General features: G+C 41.3%; 1 protein-coding gene across 2 annotated transcripts in view; it reads right to left on the reverse strand.

Annotated features, from left to right (window-relative positions):
- The window catches only part of LOC118815557 (kelch-like protein 29), a 251691-nt gene that overhangs the window by 11881 nt on the left and 213339 nt on the right, over nt 1–26471 (reverse strand). For both annotated transcript variants that reach the window (XM_036581753.1, XM_036581754.1), the window contains 2 exons: nt 12583–12765; nt 12091–12271 (listed from right to left, as the gene is read on the reverse strand). In XM_036581753.1, the coding sequence (XP_036437646.1) occupies nt 12091–12271; nt 12583–12765 (364 nt within the window). The remainder of the gene's footprint in view (nt 1–12090; nt 12272–12582; nt 12766–26471) is intronic.

A 26471-nucleotide genomic window follows, 5' to 3' on the forward strand; every position in this document is an offset into this window, starting at 1 on the left:
GTTGAGAAATGTGAATGGATTTCACAGTAGGGGGTTCTCACCCCACCTCTTCCCCCCTTTATTGCTCACTAGCAACTCAACACATTTCACATTTCACAACAGTGTCCTAGTTCATCTGATAAACAGTTATGTAGCAAAACATTGTATTTGATTATATTAAAATATCTAAGATTACTTCTTTTCTGTATCAAATCGCCATATGCTGCATCTGTAGTATGTGGTCAGTTAACATGGACACTATTTTAGACACTTTTTCCTGTACTTACAGAAGAATAAACAACTAGTTGATTCAAAAGACACTTATAATACAAGCCAAAGAGCAGTGTGTTCTGAGTGAATGGGTTTTCTGTTCTATTGTAAGTACAGGAAAAGAGACTTGTTACTGTCTGTGTTAAGCTACTGTATGCTACAGATATGGCAGATGGAGATTTAAAATCATGGTACATTTTTTTAAAGAAATATAAAGAAATATTCAAGGAACAAAGGTGGTCCTTCTACGGTCTTGCTCCAAGGAACACTTTTGGTATATCTTACAGCAAATGATCAATTAAGTTGCACCTTGGATCAACTGACCAGAGGCTTGTGTGAAACTTGGAAAGTTATGTGTATGTTTATGCAAAGCAAAATCCCAGAAAATTCATGTTTGCCTGCTGGGTCTGACATGCTTTCACCAGTTCTGGTCCCCTGGGAGAGGCTCCTGCAGTACTGACATTCTGCTTACACACTACAGCACATAGCAGCTGCTTCAGTGATAGGCCAGGTACAGTGATTAAGCAGAAATGGAAAATTTGATCGTGCTTGCTCTGCAGGAAAATGCAGCAGCGAGTCATTTAAATCCGGGGGACTGCATGTAACATTAGAGTTCCTCTCTGACATTATCGCTACTTCCCCGGCCGCTTGCACGCTGGCTTATCTCACCTAGCTCTCAGGTACAGCCACACAACAGCCTATTGAGAGTGGAGAAGGTCACTGCGGACGCTCCACTCACCATGCCAACAGCTCGACAAGCTAACGTGTGCTGTTTTCATGCACAGCCATGCCTGGAATCAATATGTTGATGGTGTGTGTGTGTGACGAGGGCAGCCAGCATCTGGCAGGGTTTCCACTGCATAAATCTCTGGCTGTGGCTGCCAAGTCCACTCCGTCAACACTGCGAGCTGGTCAAAGACTCTCTAGTGTAAGATTAGGTTAGCCTGGCACATGCTGGCACAGCGGGATATATACTGAGTTTAGATATAATCATTCAGTGTGTTTCAAGCACAAGATAACTGCTCCCCGAAAATGACAAGCAGGACTGCAGAGGACAACAGTACAGTACTGCCTTGATGGCTCTGTCCAGCTGGACGGCACTCAGGCTATTTGTGTGCTTTAGAGAGATGATGGCCAGACCCGAGCTGTCACCCTGCAGTTCCCTGCACAATTAACCTGTGAACCCGTCAACAGGTACAGCAAAACTGCAGCCTCCCAGGATGCGAAGCACGAAGGCAGGCAGGCAACACCATCAGATTAGTCCTAAAAAAAGCAACACTTCTCTGTAACCTACCTTAGTGCTCTCAGTAGAGATGAAAGAGAAATAATTATTTCCATAAGAGACACAATCTGTCCTAATATTATTTCCATTAAAAGAGACACAATCTGTCCTGATATCTCTAAACAGGTTAACAGAAATAATTGTCCTAAAAACTGCATTAATAAGATAATGAGCACTTGCACTGCAGGACCATATATACCCTGTACATCTGGAGAAATACAAAATGCTGCTCTGTTCAAAGTATATTGTCCAAAGTTCTACACATGAACCCTAAAGCTATTAGAGATGGCTCAATGAGATGACAGAATTGGAATTAGTCTACAACAAGTTTTTGGATAAGCAAAATATGTTCTACACAGCTAATGAGTCCTACTGCATCCACACAATGCGTGGCAATGTTTCTTGGTGACAAAGTTGGCCATTATTTTGCAATTAAAAATCTGCTCTCCTGGAATACATCTATGGTAGGCTCTACCCGCCTTAAACTATGATTAAGTGTGCTGTTTGATCACCTCCAGTGAGTTTGAATGAAGGCGCAGTTAGGAGGCTTAAACCCACAGCGTCGGGATGACACTGACAGATCTTAATTATGACGTGCTTCTTTCTGCCACGCTAATAGCTTCATCACTGTCTAATAAAGCAATTCTTCAGAGCCTCACCTTGGTATCCAAGGAATCAGACGTTTGCTCGTTAATAACATACGTTCAGTAGATTCATAAGAATTTCTATGAGAATAATGAGTGCTAATTATATGAAAAGACTGCTGTGGAAATCTCAGAGGCAATATCCAACCCACATAGGTTAATGTTCTCATTACTTTTGGTTTATGATGACATGACTCCGTAGAATCCAGTGCCAAAATGTTGAAGCCAGAACGACCCTGGCATTACAATGCAGTGAAAGAGATGTGTTCAGCTTTTCTGATACGAACCAGTCAAAAGACTCTTCAGCCTAACAAACGTGCATCATTCACAGTCCACAATTGTAAGTGGGCAGCAAGTTAAAGCCCAGCATGGGTGTATAGCACCATCGAGAACCCCACACAACCTGCCACTTAGTGGGACTTTCTACACCTTATGACTTCATGTGACGTCAGTTATTTTAATTTTTTTTTTTTAGTAGAATCACCATGCTTGTCGCACTTAATCTCTGCAAGTAGGGTTAAATTCTCGTCCAACAGAAAATTATGTAATCAGGAATGTTTTTTTGTCATGGTATCTACACAGCTACAACCAAGTTAGCTCTCCCACTAGTAAGGCCTTCAGGAGCTGGACTGAAGGCCTAAAACATCAGATTAACTATCAACATAGTTTGGAATTGACACTGGAATCAACCAATCACATTTAGATTTTTTAAAGGGTGGGATCAATTTTGTGAGAAAAAAAAATGCTTTCTGCAAGTCCCAGATACATCACTGACTGTGAATATGAGCCATAGCCTAACCGAGTTTCAGTTAGCTGTTAGAAAAGGAAAACAGCAGCAGCTCTATGTCAGGGCTCATTACTGAGACAGTGATTATAAAATTGCTACAAGGTAAAATATGTTCATATGTTTAATAAAGAACGGCCAGAAATCGTTCATGTGAGTTGCCTTACTACTAGAATCCCTTAGCTCTAATAGTCTGTTTGCCACTGGAAACAATTGGTTTGAACAGACATACACACACACATACACACACACACACACACATAAACACACACAGACAATCATTGTCCGTGTAGGTCTGTGCATGTGTGCATGCGTGTTTCAACATGTTCCAGTGGTCAGGGCCACGTAATAAGCATAAAAAACAAAACAAAAGAAAGACCACTGTTTTTGAGGGTGACTCATGACAATGAATGAATAAATAAATAAATAAATAAATAAAGACACCAAGTCTGGCAGAACAGCAGCCAAACAATTACAGCTATCACCTTTCAGCCACCCCAGATTCGCCTGATAATCCCTGTGGATAAACTCATTTGTAATATAGTCTGCCACTCCAGACTCGTACAAACATGCACATTCCACACTCCCATCTCCTACTCCCATCAATGCAGAGGGCACCTTCAGCCTCCGTCAGGAGAACTACACGCAGCTCGGTACTCAGCCTTAATTGGATTTGTGCGTCACACACACAAACAGTGACATTACAACTGGACGGTCGAGTAGGTCATACGCCAATTACTGCACCTCAGTCCAAAAGCAGCCACAGCCCAGAGGAAGTGGAGCTGAGACATCATTACCCGCCGGGCGCTTCCCGTTTCATTAGGAGCCGAATGAAGCGCCGTTTCCAATGCTGCCGTGGACTGCCGGAGTTTAGGATAGAAAAGCTGTGGAAGTATTATTAACATGCAGGAGTGTCACAGTTATCTTTCACTGCCACCCATGGTGGGCTTTTAAGACATGTAGGTCAGTGATCTTGCAGCTTCTCGTGACTCCCTCCTCCTGCCGAGTCCCTTTTTCTCTCTGCACTCGTTTCTCAAAGGCCACGCTCCTTCTGTCTAGCCATCTATCACAGGGAGGAGGTGATTACGGATCCTTAGATATTCCTAATATATCTTTTCGTGTCCTTTTCCCCCACACTATCTTCTCGCTCCCTGTCCCTCTGCTTCTCTTTCTTCATTATAAGCACTATCTTTGGCAGCAGAAACCTCATGGAAGGACTGGGAGGTGGGGGGGCAGAAACAGTGGACGAAAGAGAGAGAACGAAAGAAATGAGCTGCCTGTTGGTGAAACTCAGAATTCTCCCGATGCACCAGCTAGTCATTTATCTGGCTGATGGTGCACAGCCTCCCTGCTACATCCATTACTTCTTCCAACCTATAATACCTTCCTTGGGCACAGCTAAGATCTATCCCTGTCAACAGTCAAAGTGCCTGCTTGCTGGAAGGGCCAACAAAATGAGCAACACTGTCAGCAGAACTAGCACTTCCTCCAGTCTGGCCTCATCATGGCTATCTAGCTAGAACTGCTGCAGCAGTGTTTCTCAGTCTTGGTTAAGATGTAACCCTGCCCTGTACGTTTTCACTGCTCAGACACCCATTTTGATTTTGCAGTAAATTAATGAATGAAGTGGGCATTTGGTAAGGCGGTGATACTTTGGGACAGGGGTATCCTGCAAACAAAGTTTTCAAAAAAGTCCAGCATCATTTTTAGAGTAAAAAACTGACTAGCATCCTAGCTTACCTTGAGTAATAACATAGGAAACTAGCCTAGCTAGCTAGCTAGTTAGCTAGCTACCATAAAACTGCACTTTTAAGGCAACTCCTCGATAAACATCTGTCCATTATGCGCACTGGGCGCCTCTCTACTACCACATGCAAAACAGAAGACATGACCATATTGAAATATATACTTTTTTTCCCATACATATAAGGTTTTGTTTTAAATATGTCTGTAAAATTGGTCGGTAACACTAGTTTATAAATCATATTCACAACAGCGAGAGGCAGTCGCCATGGTCTCTGTTGCTGTGTCCCTGTGGACTCCAAGCCGGAGCAGCAGCAAAGAAAAATACTAAAGTCTGACTGGAGAAAATGCCTTTGAGCGATCAAGTGGCCATTGCTACATAAAATGAATGCAGTGCTTTCAACAATTGGTCACATTTCCTCCAATCAAAAGCTTCAGGCCAACATAGCCTGCTAAAGCAATTAAGGTGCTAGTTTTAAATCCATTTGAGGGAAGTTGTGCTGAAAAATGAAATGTTAAGCGAACACACTTCATGTTTAAATAGAACAAAGACCAGTATAAAAGCCCAGAGGGGGTACTGGCATGTTTTTTTGCTCGGCATTATCTTATTTTTTGACATCTCATATGTGGACCTTTTTGTTAAAGGTTACACGGATTGTGTTTTTGAACAGGCTGGCTGTGATGGGGTTCAGTTGGCTTCAGCTGTTTATCTCTAGGTTGATAAACTTGATGCTGATAATTTGTGCCTTTTAGTTGTTTTTTTGTCATATGCACCTCATATGGCTTGTTATATAGACTCACCTAAGGTTGGCAGACTGAAGGTCCTCTACAAGGGAGAGCTATTTAGTGCCCAAGTAGCTTTTGTGTGCATTATTAAAGTGGGGAAACTTGCATAAACAACAGTTGTGGAAAGAATTACAGTTATGGTACAAGGAACATTCATTTCATCAGCTATGCTGTGAATGACCACAGGTTATGCTATGGAACAGTGGAAGTATCAGTGACACTGTGAATAGAGGAAGGCAGCAGAGTTTGCTGTGGGACTGTGTCACTGTTAGAGTGATGAATAATGGCACTTTCTGTTAGCAACACTGCATTTGTCATGCATTTCATAAGTCACTGATGTAAGACCCATAAAACAGTTCACTTTGCACCTTCTTACCTTCATTGTACCTTAACACTCCTCACCTCACTGTTGCAGAGGGTTGTGTGCAATGTGTAGAATAAATAATAGAGTTATGTTTGAGACATAGACAGAGCAAGGGGAATGGTGAGGGGTAGAGTCTTATCCTAGTCACTCTACCAGTCTCTTAAAATCTCTTTTTTGAGGAGTAGATAGATATCCTTGCTTTCCTGTTGCACTTTCCACTTTGTTGAAACACAAGATATAAAGTTATTTATTTGTGTATTTATGTACTTTTTCACAAAACAATAGGATGACAAAGTCAACAGTCATGATGCTGCTCCAGGACTAGGATTGCGAAACACTGTGCTGGAAAGCTGTGAATGCTCAAAAAGACATACTGCAGATAGCTCTTGTTAGCTACCCACCGGGGCTAAATATACCCCTTTTGGAGAGGGTGGGCTGAGCAGAGTCTTTGCCTGGCCTCCTCTCCGAGCTTGGTCGACTGAGTGGGATGCAGCCAGCCACCCGCTGGGTGCTGAGAACACCGCCCACGGCACATGCAGCCGGGCTGGGAGGGAGCGGGAGGAAAGGCTGGTAATTAGCGAGGGCTTTCGAAGAGGGTTCGGATCTTCGTCATACCAATTCTCCCCGCTGGAGAAGACATGGAGAGAATGGGGTGACGGGGCAGAAGACGGGGGCTTAAGCAGCAGGACCGGGGGAGCCGGGGGAGAGAGAGCAGAGGGCCACAGCAGGCGACAAAGTTCTGAAGATTCACTAATCCCACTGAGTGCTGGATTAACATGGCAGGGTGCACGGGAACTGCTACATGACTGTTGTGGTGCCCGCAGGGGTGCCACAATACTAACCCACCACCCCCCTACACCCTACAACACACACATATTCTGAACATCTGCAGGAAAAGGAATTTCTTTAGCAACCCATCCAAAGTGATGCTAAAGAGTGATGTCAAAAGTTTATTGTGTCTTTATAGTATCTGAGCCAAAGAAGGTGCCACCAAACCTTTGGCAAGCAAGCAAGTATGTGTGTCTGTGTCAGTTGGGGGCACTGACAGGCCTGACAGCTTCTTCAGGTTACAGGACAATGGGGTTAGGATTAGTGTCAAAACATTTATTTGGAGGGAAGCTGAACTTATGGCAGGACAGATTCTATCTCACTGAATGGACCTTGGTGGGGTTTCTCTCTCCGCACACAGAGTTTGAACCCAGAACAGAGCCAGCACCAGCTTTGAAGCCCTGTGTTCCTGGGCCTTCTGCTAATTAGTCACACTACGCTTGTGTCTAAGGGACTTTTGCTTCGCCGTATATTTTACATGCAAATTCAATAGAGCCATGCTCAGTATGTCATCGAGGAAAGGACACTGTGATAGACAATTATATTTCCAACCTGCTGGGTTGTCTCCCCCCACCCCCCGCCTCGTCCCCCCACTGTATATTCTTTAAAGATTCTCACTTAGGTATTGCAGGTGCTTCTCGTTTTTCTTCCTCTTTGCTTTCAGGGCCTTGAGCCCGACCGCTGCAGGCGAGTTTGAAGGGGATGGATGTTTCTGATAAAGTCAGCGTATTTTAAATAAGACAAAATGTTGTACTGTTTTTCATACGCAACTAAAAGCAACCACATGAGAATTTAGAGGAACAAAAAAACCAAACCAAACAAAAAAATAACAACACATGAAAAAGCAGGTCAGTGAGCCACAGACATAATCCAGAAAATTAATAAAAAGCTGTTCTCTGGGGCCAAATCCAGCTGTATGCAAAAAAAAAGAAAGAAAGAACCAGAGGAACACAGAGCACAGCAGGGTACTGTGAACACAAGACTAGCCTACACCACTCTCTTTGTTTTTAGAATGGGAAGGACAAGAATTTGCCAAAATAGTCAAAAAGCATTGAAATGACAGTTGAAAGCACTGCTTGACCATTGCTGACTGACATTTTGCTGACACTTCTAACACAGTTTTCTTTCTACTACATTTTTTTTTAAATAAAGGTGCCAACAAGAATTCTTTGCGTGATGCCAAAGAACAGAGTTCTTCAAGTAAGGACCTTGAATCCTGTTTCCGTCCTGGATTTTGTAATCACTGGTAGTTTACCAGAGACTGCAAAATCCAGGACTGAAACTGGATTCAAGGTCTGGATTTAAAGAACCCTATAATAGAAGAATAGAAGAAACCGATTTCATTCCCCAAAAAAACATTCAATTCATTCATGAATGGTTTCTTCAAGTAAATGAGATGTGCGAGTATAAAGAACCTTTTAAAGAGCCTCCACACAATGTAAACGTTCTAGGATGAACCCTTAAAATTACAAGTCTCAAGCATGGTTCTGCTGGAAACCAAAACTTGTTCTTTGTGTCATTTTAAGAGCATAATCCTTTCTTTGTGATAAAATCAAGGCAAACCAATTCAGGTAGTAACACTGTTATGATCAGTAATTCATAATTAATCAGATGACTGTACGTACCATACAGTCTGTGTTTCATTTACACGAAATGAAATTTCCATTATGGCAAACCAATCAGCCACTTATTTACTTATTTATCGCGTTCATAAGCAAATGAGCCAAATCTAAATTTGTACGCTCCCTGGCGCACAGCAGAAACCATGCCCTGAACAAATTCTCCAAGCCCTTCTCCCAATAATCCAGAGGCTGCAGGCTGGCCTGGCGCTCCAGGCTTCTCCATTTGAGCACTGCTTTGAGCCTCCCGCTGGGCAGACAGAAAGGCAGCATGCAGCAGCCTTGGGAGAGGCCTGATTGAAGACATAATTCCGAATGTGGGAGATTTCATGGTTAGGAGCATGAAAAAAGCCAGAGAACGATGGATGGCGGGCCACAAATTAGGCGAGTCAGGGGCTGAGGGAGACGAGGAGAGCTGGACTCGAGGGCCGTAAGCACGGGCTCGTAAACAAATTCTCCCTCAGCAGCAGTGTCAATCACCCTCAGACTACAGGCAAATCAGCCAGCCACAGGAGAGCGGAGTGCTCGACATGCCATGGCCCAGCACTCCATCCAACTCCATCGGCATACCAAACAGCCAATGGGAGAGCTCCGGCGTCTGGCGCAACAGCAGTGCAAACTGCATTCCACAGAGGTTTCATTTGACCCACCACCTCTTTCACACAGAGGAGTACTGGAAGGTACATTATGATTAGTTAAACCTATTAAACCAAAATCGCAATACGTTCAGAGATTTCTGCGATGTCCTCCTTAACTCATTAACCCCTTGAGGTCGACACAAGAAAGCAGCTATTTCTGCCTTTTAATCTGTTCTTCTCCATTGATGATGTGATTTCAGTGCTGCTGTTGTGCTTATTTTGATATGATCTAAATAAGCTGAACACTGCAAGATTTTTTTTTTGTTTGTCATTACCTACATTTTACAACAAGAACAATTAAAAAATGAATAATAAATGCTTACTGATCTGAACTGCATGCACTCTAAAAAAGACAAAGTGCATCCAACAAGAAAGGAAGCCTCGTCCATCTTTTACACAACGATAGAAACATAATTCAAGCTACTGATATACATTCAAAGTGAAATTCAGATCACTAACGGCTGGTTATTGATTTGTTACATTAGAGACACAATAAATGGCAACAGATGTTGTATATTTCTATGTACAAATGTGCTTCTTTAACCTTTTTTGACTGTAGTCATAAAATTAACTACCATGTGTTTTTTTGTGGTTAAACTATACATTTTTGCTCTTTAATAACGTTGATGGCATATATTCCGACAGAAGTGTGAATGATTTACAAAATCAAAATCAAGTGAACTAGATTTCCATTTTTGTATGTGAGCAAACAAGTCAACCTTTAAAAAAGTGTTGTTATTGTGTTTAATTTGGCAATTGTACATGATTTTTTTATACAAAAAGCTGGAGTTGTGCTGTCCATTTAATGTTGGCTCAGCCATCTTTCTGAAGGGGGGGGACTGTTTTCACAGCAGGGGGATCTCACTCCTCTTTTTTGACCCCTCTTGCTCATTAGCAGCTCAACACAGAGACATAACATTTCACACACATTAAGCCAGCAGTGTTCTAGTTAATCTCATAAGTGTTACAGAGAAAAATCTGTTATTTGCTTATACTCTATTTATGTGATTTCATGTCATTAAGGGAGAAGACTAAATTAAACAGCAGAAATAAGCATTTTTATCTGCTTAGGCACTAAAGCTTTATAGACCATGGACATTAGCCTGGCAAGTCCGCGTGTGAGGCTTCACATTGTGCTGGACGTGGCTTGCAGTAAATAGCATAATAATGAGAGAAATAAAGCAGTAGCACGCAGGAGTCATTGTTGCTGAGCCGGGAGCTGCACTGACTTGTTGTGAGAGAAAGTCTTACTGTGAAAATAGAGACCTTTTCCTGTGTACAATGTGTATCATCTACACAGTGTAAACTCAGATGCCATATTCGCATGGGCTGGAACTAGGCTGCCTACAGCTAAAATAGCATATTGTATGGCAACACGAATAATGCATGCTGATCCCTGTGCCGCTCATCTAGACGGAGGCGCAGCACACCGACTGTTGGCTGAACCCAGAGAAGCGTAAATAATGTGAATGTTATGGTGAGCGGTGAAGTTATTAGATCCATTTACCAGCACATCACAGACAGGTCCGGCCCAGCCTCGATTGAATCCAGGGACATTTGGTCGGCAACCTCTCTCGCAGCCTCCTGCAAGCCCACGCCCACACCCTCCTCCACAAGCTCCCTCTCATAAGCCACTGTGATATATTCCACATGACACTTCCCAACACGTTCATGTTTCTTTTTGAGTGGAAATGCGAAGTGTTGGTGAGTCTCTAAGTCACGAGTTAGGTGTTACTATTATACGGTTGTTGGGAGGAGGAAAGTGTTCCATCATAATGCCACAGCGTGGAAGCATTAAGGAAAAATATCGAATTATGGGTTTTCATTTTGAGGGACTTATGTGCTGAGAGGGACTCCTGAGCTCCATTCACTCCCATAATGAGGCGCAGCAGCCTCCTTTAATAAGAGCCGTAATGTTTTTTTGATTGCCCCGTTTAATCTCGCCCTCGTGGGCTGGCTGCAACCGGAGCGCTTGGCCTTTTTCACACACTGTCACGTCAGTAACTTCCAGGCACCAGCGAGAGGTGCTGTGAGCAAGAGGAGCATGAAAAATATTCAAAGCAGGGCTGCTGTTTGTATGGCTATATGGAGATAGAACCCATTCCATCTCAGGCCTTCAAAATACAGTCCCTGCTGGTAAATATTCTTGAATTATCAGCAGGATATTTATAGTCTTCGCTTCAAATGTTTGATATAGTCGATCTAAACTACCTGTCACTTTTAAAATATTAACCCTCCTGGGCCGGCTGTGGCACATGCACCTCTTCTTACGTTAGGTTTAATTATTTCTGACGCTCATTGAAACAAGCAGAGAAATTCAGTCAAAAGTATGTATTCTAAATCTTCAGTTGATACAGCATTTGTGTTTGTAAGTAGAAGAGGAGATGTTTTATTATATTTGAATTTGATGAAAATTTGTATGATCTTGTTTTGTGGAAAAAACAATTACCAGGTTGTTGTCATTTTATGACATCAAAATAAATAATAAATGGCGTGCAAACTGGCTTGCAAGACAGAATGTAAGTAAAATGTTAATCAAATTCATTATGTAACACTGTAATTTTGCAAGTGTATAATTACTAGGACTGTCAAACAATTCAAATAATTAATTGTGATTAATTGCATTATTTGTGTACTTTTTGGACAGTATTGATATTGCCATTATTAGCAGTGCTTTGTTTACTTAAGATTCAACATCCTTCAGTGATTAACAAATTCATGGCTTTACAGTAGCTAGAAAAAACTTTTGGTTTTATCAAGAAAACCATCAGTGGGATTCTTGCCATTAAAAGCTGAATTTCAATGAAAGCCCTACAGTCACAGAGTCATAGCAACAGCACATGAGCTTCAAGCTTCAGCAGATGGGCTTCAGGCTGAAACTACAGTTCATGTTCAAAGGGTCAAACTAGGAAAAGAGTGTTAAAAAGTTGTGGAGTTACTAATTTATGGCATTAACACATTATTAACATGTTATGCATGTGTTATTAATACGTTACTTTTGCACACAACTAAAAATTACAAAAAAATAATTGTATAATGTACATTGAATGTTAAAACAAAAATTGACAAAACTAACTCTGAGGGTTAAATCACTAAAAGACGAGCTAAATCAAGGCTAGCACTTTTTTCCAAACTAGCAATAGAAGAAATTACCTTTCAACGTGATCCAGGTTTCCGGCCACACCCTGTCCTCCGATAGTGTAGAGCTTCCCATCATACACAAGGCTGTTGTGTCTGCAGCGGGGGACGGTCATGCGGGACACAAGGTTCCAGTTGTCCAGCAGAGACATGTAGCACCACACATCTGCCACCGTCACCCCTGACTCTGTACCACCTGAGGAGAGGGCACACTTACAATCACACCTCATAACTTTGCTGTAGATCTGCAGTGCTCTAATTAGTGTTTATTCGCATAGATTTGGACTGTTTTAACAAGCAGCATATGTTTGAATATTTGTTATATCTATTTCAAATTGAAAAAGATGCAAATGCTGTTGTCTTTAGAATAAAAAAAAACAACAAACTGCCTCTGTCATGTGTGTGTCAGCTGACAAACTGATGCTTGGTTGAGTTAACCACTGCAGCACTTCTGTATATGTCTCTGGATAAGAGCATGCTAAATGATGCACAAGTAAAAGTAAGCACCTGAAAGATAAATATTATCCCCGGCTGAGATGACGCTGAAAAACTCTCGATCATAGAAGGGTAGGCTAGCGAGGGGATACCACTTGCTGTTCTGGGGGTTAAAGCAGGTCACCGCAGTGAGGGAGCGCTGGTTCATGCCGATGGTCTGCCGTCCTCCAACCAGCACTATCACCTCTGCAACTCCTGCAGGTTAGAGCAGATATAAACACATTTGAGTGCTTCAGCACTTCCTTAGGGTGCAATGCTGAAGAGATTAAACATGGCTGAGAAGTATATGCAGCATTAGTAGATAATGGTGTACTGATGGAATGCACTGCTTCATTAGCTTCACTGATTAACCAAACTGCTTTGGATGGAGCCACAATCCGGTAAGAATATCAATACAGCAGGTGACATTAAATTACCTTGCGCATACACACTCAGTACAGGAGTCACAAACTCAAGACCAAGTTAACTTCCAGTCGCAGTAAACAGGGCAAATATGACTGCATTACATAAAAAACTGTTTTTCAGGGGTAACCTATATGAGCAGGCCAGCGTGTGTAGCGAAGAGTGTAACTGAATTATCAGAGCTTAACTAAACTCATAACCATCTGTTCAGCTGCATGCCCTCCAGTGATTCAGAACCATGGACAGGTTGGACTGAACCCGCTCACATAAAATGCATTACTTCAACATGTGAGCTCATCCATGACTCTGCCTTCTACTGTCCTGGAAAGGTCAGGCTAACTATATTTTTAGTACATGTTAAATGGCACTTGGAACAAATTAATGGTTATGAATTAAAACACAGCAAGCAGCATCAGAAAAATTAATGAAGTCTCAGGGCCAAAATGCCTCTGTATGTTTAAAAAATGTCCCTGAAATTTAAAATGCGGTGGCAAAAAAGCCCCTGTAGGAGTCCTATTTTTAAAAAGAAATGTACGTTCTCTCAAAGCTATACAAAGATGACACATGAGATGTGGTTTTAGGGCACTTTAAAACCTACCTTGTATGGTGTGGACCAATAAAACACTAATAAAATTCTTTAGTTCAGTTCATTTTGACACGTGTGAGCACGAAACCCATGCACGGGTGATCACTACACAACTGAACCATACTGATTCAGGGTCTTGGTGCATTTCCAAGTGAGCTTTGTTTTAGTTCACTGCTGGTGACATTATTACAGTGCTGGCACATTATTACAGTGGTCCACAACAAAATGAGAGAGCGCATTATCAGACCATGCCTTCCTCTTCTTCTAAAGGCACATCAATGCTATATTATTCTCATAATTTGCCTGTCAAGAAGCAATTATTGAAAATGTAAAAGACAAAAAATCTGCAGAAATTTTGCAAATCAAACAAAAAAGCTGCAGGTGTTTATAAATGTTATATAATATGTGTTTTTCTGATGCTGAAAATAAATTGAACTTAATGTCTGTTTTAACTAGAAATTAAATAAATGAACGGTGGTCTCTGATTTTTGCACACTACTGTATGTCGAAATGTTTGTAGACACCTGCTCAACAAACATTTCTTCTAAAGTCAAGGGTATTAATAGGTAGTTTGGATCACAAATGCCACTGCAACTCATCCCAAAGGTACTGGATGGTGCTTCATTGCTCCAGAGAATGCAGTTGCACAGCCCAATGCTGAAGGACTTTATACCCCTCTATGTGACGCATGACTTTAGGCTTATGTACTGCTGTTGCACAGCTGAACCCCTGTATCAACAATGAGATCACCTTAAAGCAGCTAAATTCACTACTAAGAAGGGCTGTCCAGACACTTTGTAGTTTAGTTTTGGAAGGTGCGTCCAGACATTAGTGAGAGTATTTGAGAACCTGTATTCTCACCAAATTCCAGACCAATCAACAAACACCCTCATGTATAACTAATGCACTTTATCCAGTGCAATATAAAACAAACTGAACTAAATGAAAAAAATATAACACATTACAAAAAATCCAACTCTGACATTGACTTCAGCAAAGAAACTAGTTGTGACAACTTAAGACACTGTAGTTGCCTCTGGCTGACAGGTTAGTCCATGCGATATTTTATAAAAGTTATTGGATTGTTCAGCAACACTGAGGTGAATGATGTACGTGAAACATGGAACTTTTTTGGTGGGAAGACCAAACTTCTTTCTAAATCTGTTGCAAGATATGTGCAGAATACTTACTGAACAATACAAGGTTAGACAAATTTGCCACAAAAAGGTCAAAACTTCCCCTGAAAATTAGATCCAGAAGGCAAATAAAAAAAGGCTAAATCCCTGATGAAGTTCATTACTGATACCTATTATATGTGCCTAAGCAATACACACTAAATGTTCTTATGGACAGTACGAAGACCTCATTTACCAAGTTACGTGACTCGAGCGAAAGGGCTAATCCTTGAAGAATGGCAACAGTGAAGATGATTTCCTGCCTTATGTGAGCAACTGTACAGGTCTAATATCAAGGCCCCCGACAGAGCAAGTGGAAAGAAAGAGAGAGAGAGGGAGACAGAGAAAGAGAGACAGAGAGAAAAAGAGAAAGAGCGAGGTGCAGACATTCCTGCACTGCCTGTAACCGCTGGCTCATCTTTTAGAATCAATACTTCCCCTGCGCTCCCCTGACAACAGCAGCTCGGCTGATCCATGAGCTTCTCTCTCTTCCAGCATCGCTCTTATAAACACTGTCATCTTTTTCTCTCCTTCTCTTTCACTAAATCTCTCCAGAGCAGGTAAAAAACACAACTAGAGTGAAAAAATAGAAGAGGTTTTGAAAAAAGAAAAAGAGAGAGAACACCACAGGGAGTTTTTGTCATTACCTGGATGTGAGATTGGATGGGAAATGGGAGGAGTTGACTGCTCTGGTGCAGAAAGTGGAGAAATATGGCAAAATCGGTGCTGCCTGTCAACAGAATAGATCTTTCTTTGTTTAAGAACGTGGGCTAGACACTATATCTTTATGAGTAGTTCATTTTCTCTAAGCTACTGACATGGCAATAACATTTGTGCTGCATTATCTTCCTTTTGACGTATACATTTAATGAGATAACCATGACTGTATTTTGAATTATAGTTCCTACAGGAGGGCTTTGGGTAAGTGGCCTGTTTTACTGATGCAGGTGGAAACTGGTCTAAAAGTAAAGGCCACTGTCAACAGGGAGCCACTGAAAATCCTTTAGTAAACTCACAAAGATGTTCAGCCTTGCTAAAAGTTTTCACATCTGAAGCCCAAAGAGAGTTTTCAGTGAATGCGTACAAACAAAAAAAGAGATTTAAGAGTTTGAAACTGTCCCCATTCAATCAATGAATTCAACAAATCAAATGATTTGTTTTCAAGACATGTACATTTACAAAAACATCTAACCTACAGATCTGAAACATGAGTGTGTCATATAGTCTATATTTAGCAAAAAGTTACAATTGTAAGCATGTTATGTAATACATGGATGAGAAGTGAGCTGAACGAAAGGTGTGACTCTTAGTGATTGTAAAACAGAGCCTCTCATTACCATAACTTTTTCAGTGCTTTAAATAACTACTTAAACACAGCACAGATTTACTGAGTAAAGAACACAGAGAACTCACTGGGGAGAGAATGTACAAGGGAGCTGACTCAAAAACAACAGCAGCACGCTCGGCCAGCTATTGTCAGCTGATGCTTTCATTTCTGCTAAGTGCAAATACAGTAATTTCCTGTACCTTTAGGGGATTTTGAAGAAATGTTCAAACAGCGATTGCCTCTAATAACCTTTTTTTGGGCCAAAATAATGTGCTAATGCTGGTGTTCCATGCTGACAAGGTTATGAGACAACTCCGTGGTGAGAAGTATTAATTATTCTAATTAAGCAGTCGTTTGGAGCTGCGGAAAGTTTCCCTCTTGAATTGCCAGATATTCTCCTAATTTCTCCCCTCACTGCTGACACATAAATCCTTGCGTGGGCTTCTGGGAATGTCTTAAGGCTGTCGATGATTCGTTCATTCATTCCTTCATTCATTTATTCATTAATATTATTACTTGTTTATTGAACAAGTGAATTATAATTAAACTAGCTGATGAGTCTCCATATATGTTTATGCATTGTTCACAGACTGTACTGTTCACACACATCAGTAATGCACACTGGGTACTAAAAAGCAAAACACAAAACATCAGAGTTTTAGCACAGCAGTTGTAAGAGTTTTATGGCATGCAATTTTTAGTGCCATCTAGGCTTTTGAAGGAAGTAACACAAGGACGTTACAGCCATGGGCCAACAGTTCCAACACCAATATTTGATTATTCAATTATTCTCTAGGTGTAGCGTTGGAGTAGTGACGTGTGGCAATGTGGAATTACAAATGGCCTTTTCTCAAAATTTCCCCCCATGAGACATGCTGTCTGGATCAAGCCTGCAACAGTGCACCCCAGTGTTCCTACACCGCTGAGCCTGAACCCCTGCAGGCCGCGCAGACAGGAAATAAGAGCAGGGAGTAGACGGAGAGAGAAGCCGATGGGAGATCTGCCAGGGTCTCCTCCAAGGAAGCCATGTAGGAGCACCTGTCAATCACAGGGCAAAGCTGAGGAGGAGGCAAAATGCTAAACTAAACGCTGCACGTTCTCTCTTCTCTCTCTCTGGGTTGCTCCACGGTAAGCTCCTATAGAGTTGCACAGCTGCAGCAAAGAGCACTTTTGACAGGTGAGCATCTCCTCACTTGCTGCATTCTCCCTCGTCCCTGCGCCATCCTACAATAACAGCATCCTCTTCCACCCCACTTCCTCTTAATGAGCCTATCCGTGGCACTGGATCAGCACCTGCCACCGGTAAATAAAGCCTTCCCAACAAGAAGACAGGACAAAGCCAGGTAGCGCTCACCCCCCTCTGAGTTAAAGAGCAGTAATGATAGCATCTGGAGCACAGAAGAGCGGTAAATCACTCTTTCTCCCTCACTCCCCATCTCTTCGCAGCCAGCTTCACTTCCTCTGCCTCCTCTCATGACCCTGTTCTGAAGAGGGACCACTGTTCCCCCCAAAACAGCCTTCACTTTGCTCTGACGTGGTCCTCTAAGCACTCAGTCTGACCTTGCCTTCCTGTTGTTTGAGGCACTCATAGTCCCTACAAACTGCCCTTGGCCTGCTCATTAGGGAACACCAGTCAGTACCCATAGCCTGCTGGAGTAAACGGGTCTAGAACTGTCCCAGCTGGAGAAAAATTAGTATAGATAAATTAGTTTTGCATCTGCTCATCAGAATAAACCACTTGCGTGGTGTAGCTTTACATGCAAGAGCAACTGGCTGACTAATAGGAAATGAATAGTTTTCATCCATAACGTCAACAATGGAAAATGGGTATGATTTGCACTAGCTCTTCATTTGCAGAAGGTGGTAGAGTCACTCTTTGAAACAGGAATGGGACACTTCATAACATTCAACATTACACAAAGTCTCGCCCTCCCAAGAAAAAAAAAAACACACACAATAAACACTCACCGAGCACTTTTAACTATACTAAGACTGGAATGCACCTCCCTTTGCTCTAAAACAGCCTCAATTCCTATACCTTTTGCAGTGTGTTGAAATTTTACAAAGTATGGACCAATAAAAACAAAAATTAACATTAACTTTCATTACAAGTTAAGAAAGATTTTTTCTTTCTGTAAAGTTACCATGTTGGAGATACAAGGTTTTATTCTAACAGTGTCTACACAGACAGTGGCTTACAGAAGTATTCAGGCTACTTTAAAGTCTATATTACAAGGGATACTTTGATATGTGGTGCTGTGCAGTATTTTATTTCAAAAGACTGACCCTCAAAATGAATAAACTAATTAATTACTAACTGTAAAATGCTGTTTGCATAAATATTCCACCCCTGTGCTGTAGAAACTTTAAGTTTGCAAAGATGAAAGATGTTGTCCTAAAAAGGTCACAAGTGGATTCCAATTGGCCTCTGCCTGTGAATCTCCAAAACAGTACACCTCTTCTTGATAAAAGACCCCCTTAATTCAAGTACCACTAATCAGACTGTGAGTCTGAAGGAAAGCTATGAAATTCAAAATACCTTTCTAGAAAATAAAGTGATAAATAAAGAGATAAAGTTATAGATGTTCACAAAACAGAAAAAGGCTATAAAAATATTTTAGTTTGGATAGAGTTTGGATGTCCCAGTGAGCACTGTTGGATCAACTGTGAGAAAACAGAAGCTGTATCATATCACCAGGCACTGCCTAGACAAGACCGTCCCTCAAGACTAGGCATTGGAGCAAGAAGAGATCTCATGAGAGAAGCCACAGAGAGGCCAGAAAATCACTCTGAAGTAGCTACAGAGTTCAGTAGTTAAGACTGGAGTGAAGGTGCAGCAGGCAATATCAACAGCTCTGCATACTACTGACCTGTATGTAAGCATCTAGAGTTTGTCAGACAGCATCAGAGTGACGTGGGATAAGGTTTTGTGGTTTTTTGTGGACAAAATGGAGCTTTCTGGCCAAAATTTAAAACATTACACATGGCACAAACCTAACACTGTCCATTCCTCAACAAATGTCATCCCAACAGTGAAGTACGGGGGTCGCAGCATGATGTTGTGGGGATGTTTTTCCTCAACGGGAACTGGGCATCTTGTTAAAACTGTAAGCTGGATGGACAGTGTAAATTACAGGAAGATACTGCAAGACAACCTGCTTCAGTCTGCTAAAAAAGCTTGAGAGGAACTTCACATTTCAGCCAGACGATCCCTTACCTCAAAGCCAATGCAACACACGAGCGCTTAAACAACAAAAAGATAAATGTTCTACAATGTACAAGTTCCCATCTAAATCTAACTGAGAATCTCTGGCACTGCCAGGAAGAATGAGTGAAAATCTCGTCCAAATATTGGGCAAAGCTGGTAGTGACTTACTCCAACTAGTGTTATACTGGCTGAAACAATCTGTGCAAGTGTCATTTGTTTCAAAGGAGTACTGTATATGTTCTAGAAATAAGAGCTATATTAGAAAACAGTCTTTCACTAACTGAGCTCTAAGTAGTCCTAGGGGTTTGCATTAAGCCTGCCTCAGCTGAGTGAAGTGATCTAGCTATAAAGGTTCAACAGATCAGCAAGATAAGCTAAGCGATGATAAGCAGGAAGGAGTAGAGATATGTGTATGTGTAGTATCCAGAACAACATGAAAAATAGTTTTTGTCTGTTATTTGAGCCAAACAACACACATTATTTATGCAAGTCTTGTCAGATTTTACCAGTTATGTAAAATACGTATTTGAAATAGTAGCTCGGCTATCATTTGGGGTTTTTAGGTCTATATGCCACATAATGACATATAGAACCTGATGGACAGGGGCTACGTCAGTTTTTGCCCTTGCATTCAAATTGTGCCCTGATTGTTACTTCAATGAAATAATGACCCAAATAGAAATAAACCAGCCTAGCAAAATGACAAAATTTCAGCTCAAAATACTCCTAACCTGTAGTAGAACTTCCTACTGAATGCTGCAAACAGGGTATTATGTTTACAAGGTGCTTTTCCTCCTTTTTTGGGATACATTTGGTCTACAATAAAATGCTAATGCTCTCAAATTAGAGGTGTGGGCGGCAGCACAGGAGCTGAAATTAACCTCTGAAATATAATTAGTAACTAAATGTAGATGGCTAATATGTAACTGTGTAAAATGTAGATTACTTTCTTTATAAATATACTTGAATATAAGTAAAAGTATTATAATTTGAAACTCAGAAAGGTTGAAATTTTACATTGAAATTTTACAGAGGGAAGTTATCGATGGACAAGATACACAACCAGTATTGCGCTGAGTAAACGGAGCTGGTTACTGCCCACCTCTGTGCATTTATGTTATCAAAGTTTTTCATTGCATGACTCATAATACAAGTCATCTCAACACTGGGCTTTGACAGAAAAGATAACAGAGTGTTCTCCTACATCTCTGTGTGACTTCATGCTTTACCCCATCTGCCTCCCTCCCTGCCCTGTCCCTGTGAGCCTGCAGTGGGCTAATGTGGCATGAAGAAGAGCGCGGAGCTCCTGCTGGGCGCAAGGCTGCTGCAGGGCCAGCACGCTGCGGTCAGTGCCAGGGGAGCGTCCACTCACACACACCTGCAGGTCAAGCACAGGCCACAGGGAGCCCAACAAAACCCAGCAGATGGGGAGCCAGACAGCAATCAAATGTCGTTTTACCCCTATCACGGGAAAATGAAATGTCACCAAGAGAGAAGACGGAAAACCAAGGTAGTAAGAGAGAAAAAAGAGGGAGCCTTTGTTTATAAATGAAACGTTTTTCCCAATAACAAATACACACTTAATGCCTGTGCATATACAGTATGCAGCACTGTTCCAAAGTCAGAAACCACCCTTCGTAAATACGTTTTTCAGCAGGTTAGGGTGCTTATACTTCTGCAGGGCACTGTAAGTTCACTATGCTGGCATTTAAACCAGATATAGCTGAAAGGAATAACAAACCACAAGGATATGCTACTGTATTATTTGAAAGATGGAACATAACACTAACTTCTTAACACGTATCTATGTAATACACTATTCATATGACCTGCACGTTGATGGAAAGCAATCAGCAGGCAGGTTACGCTGAGAAAATCATCACGATTAGATCTGTCAGGTTCCTCCAAAGTGAACTAATCTAACAAAAAACATATGAAAAGAAAATTCAATTATAAAGCAGAATGCATGAACTGCCAGTAGTAATATAACAACCAAAGAAGAAGGAATAAAATTGCATATGGATTGGACTACAGTTAGAAGAGAAACTGACAGTTATGTGTGAAATGCACCTCATTACCTCTCGTGTACACGTGAGTCATGGGCTGGCTGATGGCTAAGGCACTGGCCTATTCCTTATGCACACTATAGCCACAGTGGCTAAGGGCGACTACTGGGATTCAATCCTTTATCACAGAGAGAGACTAATTAAACAGGGTGGACTTGGTGCTGCGGGTGAGAATCAGGAACCAGTGATGTCCCCCTGAACCCCACGAGTTATTACACATCTAAATCAATTAGACACAGTGACATATTGCAAAAATACCACCCTCCAGTCCTTACCATGAACACTGCAGAGATAACGGTAGCTAAGGAAATGGGTTGTGCTTCGGGTAATAAAGGGTCATGTTTAGTAATTCAACCCAAACAATGCTGTATGCCCACTTTAGCAGTGTGCCCCCCCACATGATGACATTGGTTTGTGGGCCATTGAATTGCTGCTCTTAAAGTGGGCAAGCTAAGATACAGCAACAGTGGCTTACCAAAGTGGACACTGTGGTAATCCTGAGGGTGAAGAAAGACAGAGGCTACTTTTGTATGAATGAAAAGCAGTAAAAGCACCTTGCTGGATTTCTGGACATATATTAGGTCGAGCCATGTATTGTGGAACATTTTCAGCAGACAATAACCATTAACAGAATAATTAAGCCTATTGAAAAAGGCTTAATTGGAGTGTGGACAGCTGTGTCCTCAGTTTAGCTGCAGACAATGCTTAGTCCGTAAGTGACAAACCAGCCCTACAGACACAGGAGTCATTTCATTAGTCATTCAAGTACACATAACACATCATAATCCACTCATGGCCAGGAGGTGAAGGGAGAGTCAAGGGCTTGGAGTTTCTGGAAATTCAGATTTATCCCTTATGATTCTTAATTAGCCTGCCCTGCACTGCCCACCAAACTGCTGATCGGCCACTAATAAAGGCATAGTAAGAACACTGTGAGCAGTTTCAGAGCTATCACAAGAGGAGTTTTTGGTTTACTGCCGTACCCTTTCAGAATACAGTTTAATAACTTCACGGTGAAGCCAGTCTACCATGGAAAAAATTCCAAATCAACTCATGGGTAACTAATAGCCATTCTCAAACCAGCTCACTAAAAACAGCACTACTCCTAAAAAGTAAACATTACATCTACCTTAAAATGTATAGTTCAAAAAGAAATTACATTACACTTCTGTTATATGTTATTAATCTGTTATTACACTCAACCTCAATTTCAAAGTGGCACTATCGCTTGAATAAACTGAATCATGTACGTAGAATTAGGTCTGTATGGAGCAATCTATACAAACCAGTTGTTATTAGTTCTCTTCCAGAGAATCACATCACGATGAGATAAGCTGGAATTTGCGGCCTTCTTCCAATCGGACAGAATCCCCTCAATACTGTGGTGAAAACACTAACCCAGGCAGCACTGCAGAGCTTGTGGCAACTAGGAATTGTCACAACTACAATATGGTTTAGGTATAGAAAATATGACATGCAGTGCTAATGTTGGAGGACTATTCATAATTAGTATGAGATTGTGCTGTGTGTGGCACTCTATACTGTCTAGTATTGCACAAGACACTCTATTGCTTTAAATGTTTGTCCAACAGTCCTATTTCTTGTATTATGTGTATATCATGCATGTGGCTGGTACGGACCAACTGGCCACTCTACTAAGTCCACCTCCTTGTATCTACACTCTTTTTCCATTTTATCAGCTCTACTTCCCATATAGGTGCACTTTGTAACTCTCCAGCAGCACCAGTGCCACACACACTAACACGCCACCACCCCATCAGTGTCACTGCAGTGGTCCTGTGGGGGTTCTGACCATTAAAGAGCAGGGTGAAAGGGAGCTTAAAAAGAAACAGATGGACTACAGAAGTGTACTTGTATTGTAAGTAACTAATAAAATGGACAAGGAGTGTAGATAGATACAAGGAACAAGGAGTTGTACTTAATGAGATGGCTGGTTATTTTATATATATATATATATATATATATATATGAGGTGGTTTATTGAAGTGTCTGAAAAGTTTTTCTTTGAATATATATATATTACATAACAGTAGTCTATTATTCTGGAATGATCCTTCATTTTAATAAAAACAATATTTAACAACTGAAGCATATCTAAAATACTTTTATTGTGTAAACTAAAAAAACAGAACTGAACAATAAATCTTTGTCAATATTGCTTTCTAACCCTAAACATCTAACCCTAAACATGCAGCAGCTTCTCTGTACCCAGCAAAGTAATGATAAATGCTGTTTCACATCCAAAGTTCTCAAGTCTCAAGCATGCATCCCCAGACTCTCACGCTTACATCTACAACTGTCTGACACTGCTGTTGTGTGGTAAATATTACACGTTACCCATGCTATCAGTACCAGAGTGTCTGCTTGTTGTGAGGAACAAGCTTCAAGACCGTGGTATTGTCTGATGCAGCTGACTGAGTGAAACAAGCACGGCAAGCAGTCTGGTGTCCAGGCAAGGCTAAAGCATAACCCCAACAGACTGGCTGTTCATTACACGTATCTCTCTAATGTCATCCACCTTAAAAAACAAATTGGATTATCTCATACTGTAATTGACTACACAGCAGGAACTGACTGACTGGCTGCTAGATTATTATTTTCAGTTTAAATGTGAACTAAATAGCCCCGACTTAGTCATTCAGCTAAACAGGACAATCTTGCCATGTTTGGGACTCTTTGCATGTTACGTTATTTGTGCTTATTTGTTTCAAACCAGTATAAACAAAACTCATACTTTATACTGTAAAGGGGAATTTCACTAATTATTAAAAGTTCCTGCAGAATTCAGTCACTGAAGTTTAAACAAAGTCATTCAAGGTGGTTTAATAAAAGAGTAAAATAATGTACTGGAGAGAAATTTACCAACTCAGATTTTATACAAACATCTATTTTATACAAAGCAGCCAGTGAACCTACACATGCCTTCTGAGTTTATATGTAATGTTGATAACAGTGAAATAAGGATGAATTTGAGTCTTTGGGGACTATTTTGCTTGTGCATTAAAAAAAACACATTTTAGGCCAAAACCTTCTCACAAAACAACTTCTCAACGATCAGGCAGTGTATTTGCATCTATTTGATGTAATAGCTTTCTGTGAGGCAGCTTAAAGATATATTAATCTCTTCAGTGTGGTTTCTATCACCACCACTGTGAACAATCCTGAATCAGGATGTTTCTCTAGAAGGGAGCATTTCACATCAGACCACTCTGAATTAATTTTGCAGAATTTTTGAGAAACCTGTGGAATTTCCCTTAAACAAACAAAACCGGTATAGTGCTCACCACCACATGTGGCACCAATGAAAGTTTTTTGTTATGCTGTGGTGGTATACTGACAATAAAGTTGGAGTGAACTGAACTAAATGTATGCTCTGGGGCTGTGTGCCTATGTCTTACTCCCAGAGTTTCTGTGAAAGAGGAGAGGTGGTGAGGGTGAGAGAGAGAAGAAAGTGCTGGTGCCCTGTTGAACTCTCCCCCTGCTGTCACTCAGGGGACGGCTGGCAGTTGCTGTAGGTTTGTGAGAGCGTGCCTCGCGCTTCACTGCGGACACACACACACGCACACACACACACACACACACACACACACACACACACACACACACAAACACACACACACAACCCCCTCAATCCATAGCCAGCAGAAGCGAGAAATGTTTCATGGATGACATCACAGTGCTTTGCTCTCTGTCTTTTCATACATTAGACTTATCTTACTGGCTCAGGTGGTGTACAAGTAGAGAGGTGTTTCACTGTGAGCATGTGTGTGGGAAACCATTCACTCATAAACACTCCACACACACACACACACACACACACAGTGCAGAATAGTATCCATCTGTCTCAGAAAATAACCAGAATTTGCCCCTTTTCTCCTTTCCACCAACTCTCTCTCTCTCTCTCTCTCTCTCTCTATCTGTCTCTCTGTGTGTTCTGAAAGTTAAGCTGCAGCAGAGAAAGCTGGGTCCTCTGTACCACTGTCCTACGTAGTCACCTTGTTTGTGTAATGTAAAATGGAACCGTCCAGCAAGTCCGCTTTGCTACATCATAAATAAGGAGTCAGCAAAAAATTTGATGGAGAAAATACTCTTGATGCAAATTACAGCAACAGAAGCTAGCAAGCAAAAAACATTAATTTGTTTGCAACTGCAAACCTAAAAGTTGCTCAACTCAGAGAAAGCAGGTACATTCAATTCACATCCTCATTACAATGTATAATCACAGAATATCAAATGATTCTGTGCTTATAAGAAAGGCTAGCAATATGAAGCCCATTAAACAGCCGATATGAATGGTAAAAGGGTATAATAAAATGTATAATAAAATATACAGTGCACTAATTCTTAAAAAAAGATGATGCAAGACAAAACTCATTTCAACTAACACGCTTTTAAAGTTTATAAGAACAAGAATTATGCAGATAAGGTAGCAGATGTGGTAGTTTCATCAGCCACAGCTTTCTTTGGGCCAGACACATGCACGAAGGACTATAGGAGTCAGAAGAGTGTGAAGGATACTCTTTTAGCCTCCTTGAAAATTCAGAATGTAGGCTGCGTTCCTCGGCTGTTTTCGAAGCATTCCTTTGATTGGTAGCCATCTAGAAATGCAGCCTAGCTTTTGGAATGCAGCTTCTGTCTCTGTCACAATTTTCCTCGGCAAGCTCTGCCTCCATATAACTGTGTTTACTTGTATATTGTTTATAACCCCTCCTTGTAATTATCACCTCAGCTGTTCCTCATGTTATATTGGTGGATATATAGCTCTGGTCCCCTTTTTGTTCTATGCTGGCCATTGCTGTGATGTGTGGTTTCTGTGTTTCATGTTTTTTATCTCTGTTGTTCTTTTCTATTGTTTGCACCTTTTAGCCTAGTCTAGTTTAGTCTGCCTTTTGCTATTTCTCCATAGATACTTGGCATTTCAGCTTGCTCAGTGTCTCCTGTCTTTAATCTGGACTCGAAAACAGCTTGCATATGCATCCTTGCTTCTCGCCTTCTTTGCTGCAGCCTCGTTACAGTCTCGCTCTCTCTCCCTCTCTCTCTCTCTCTCTCCCTCTCTCTCTCTCTGAAATGTGTTGAAATCGTGGTGCTTCTGCCTGCTGTTGAATGCTCTCTCCTC

This window comes from Colossoma macropomum, unplaced genomic scaffold, assembly GCF_904425465.1.
Source record: "Colossoma macropomum unplaced genomic scaffold, Colossoma_macropomum, whole genome shotgun sequence".
NCBI lineage: Eukaryota > Metazoa > Chordata > Actinopteri > Characiformes > Serrasalmidae > Colossoma > Colossoma macropomum.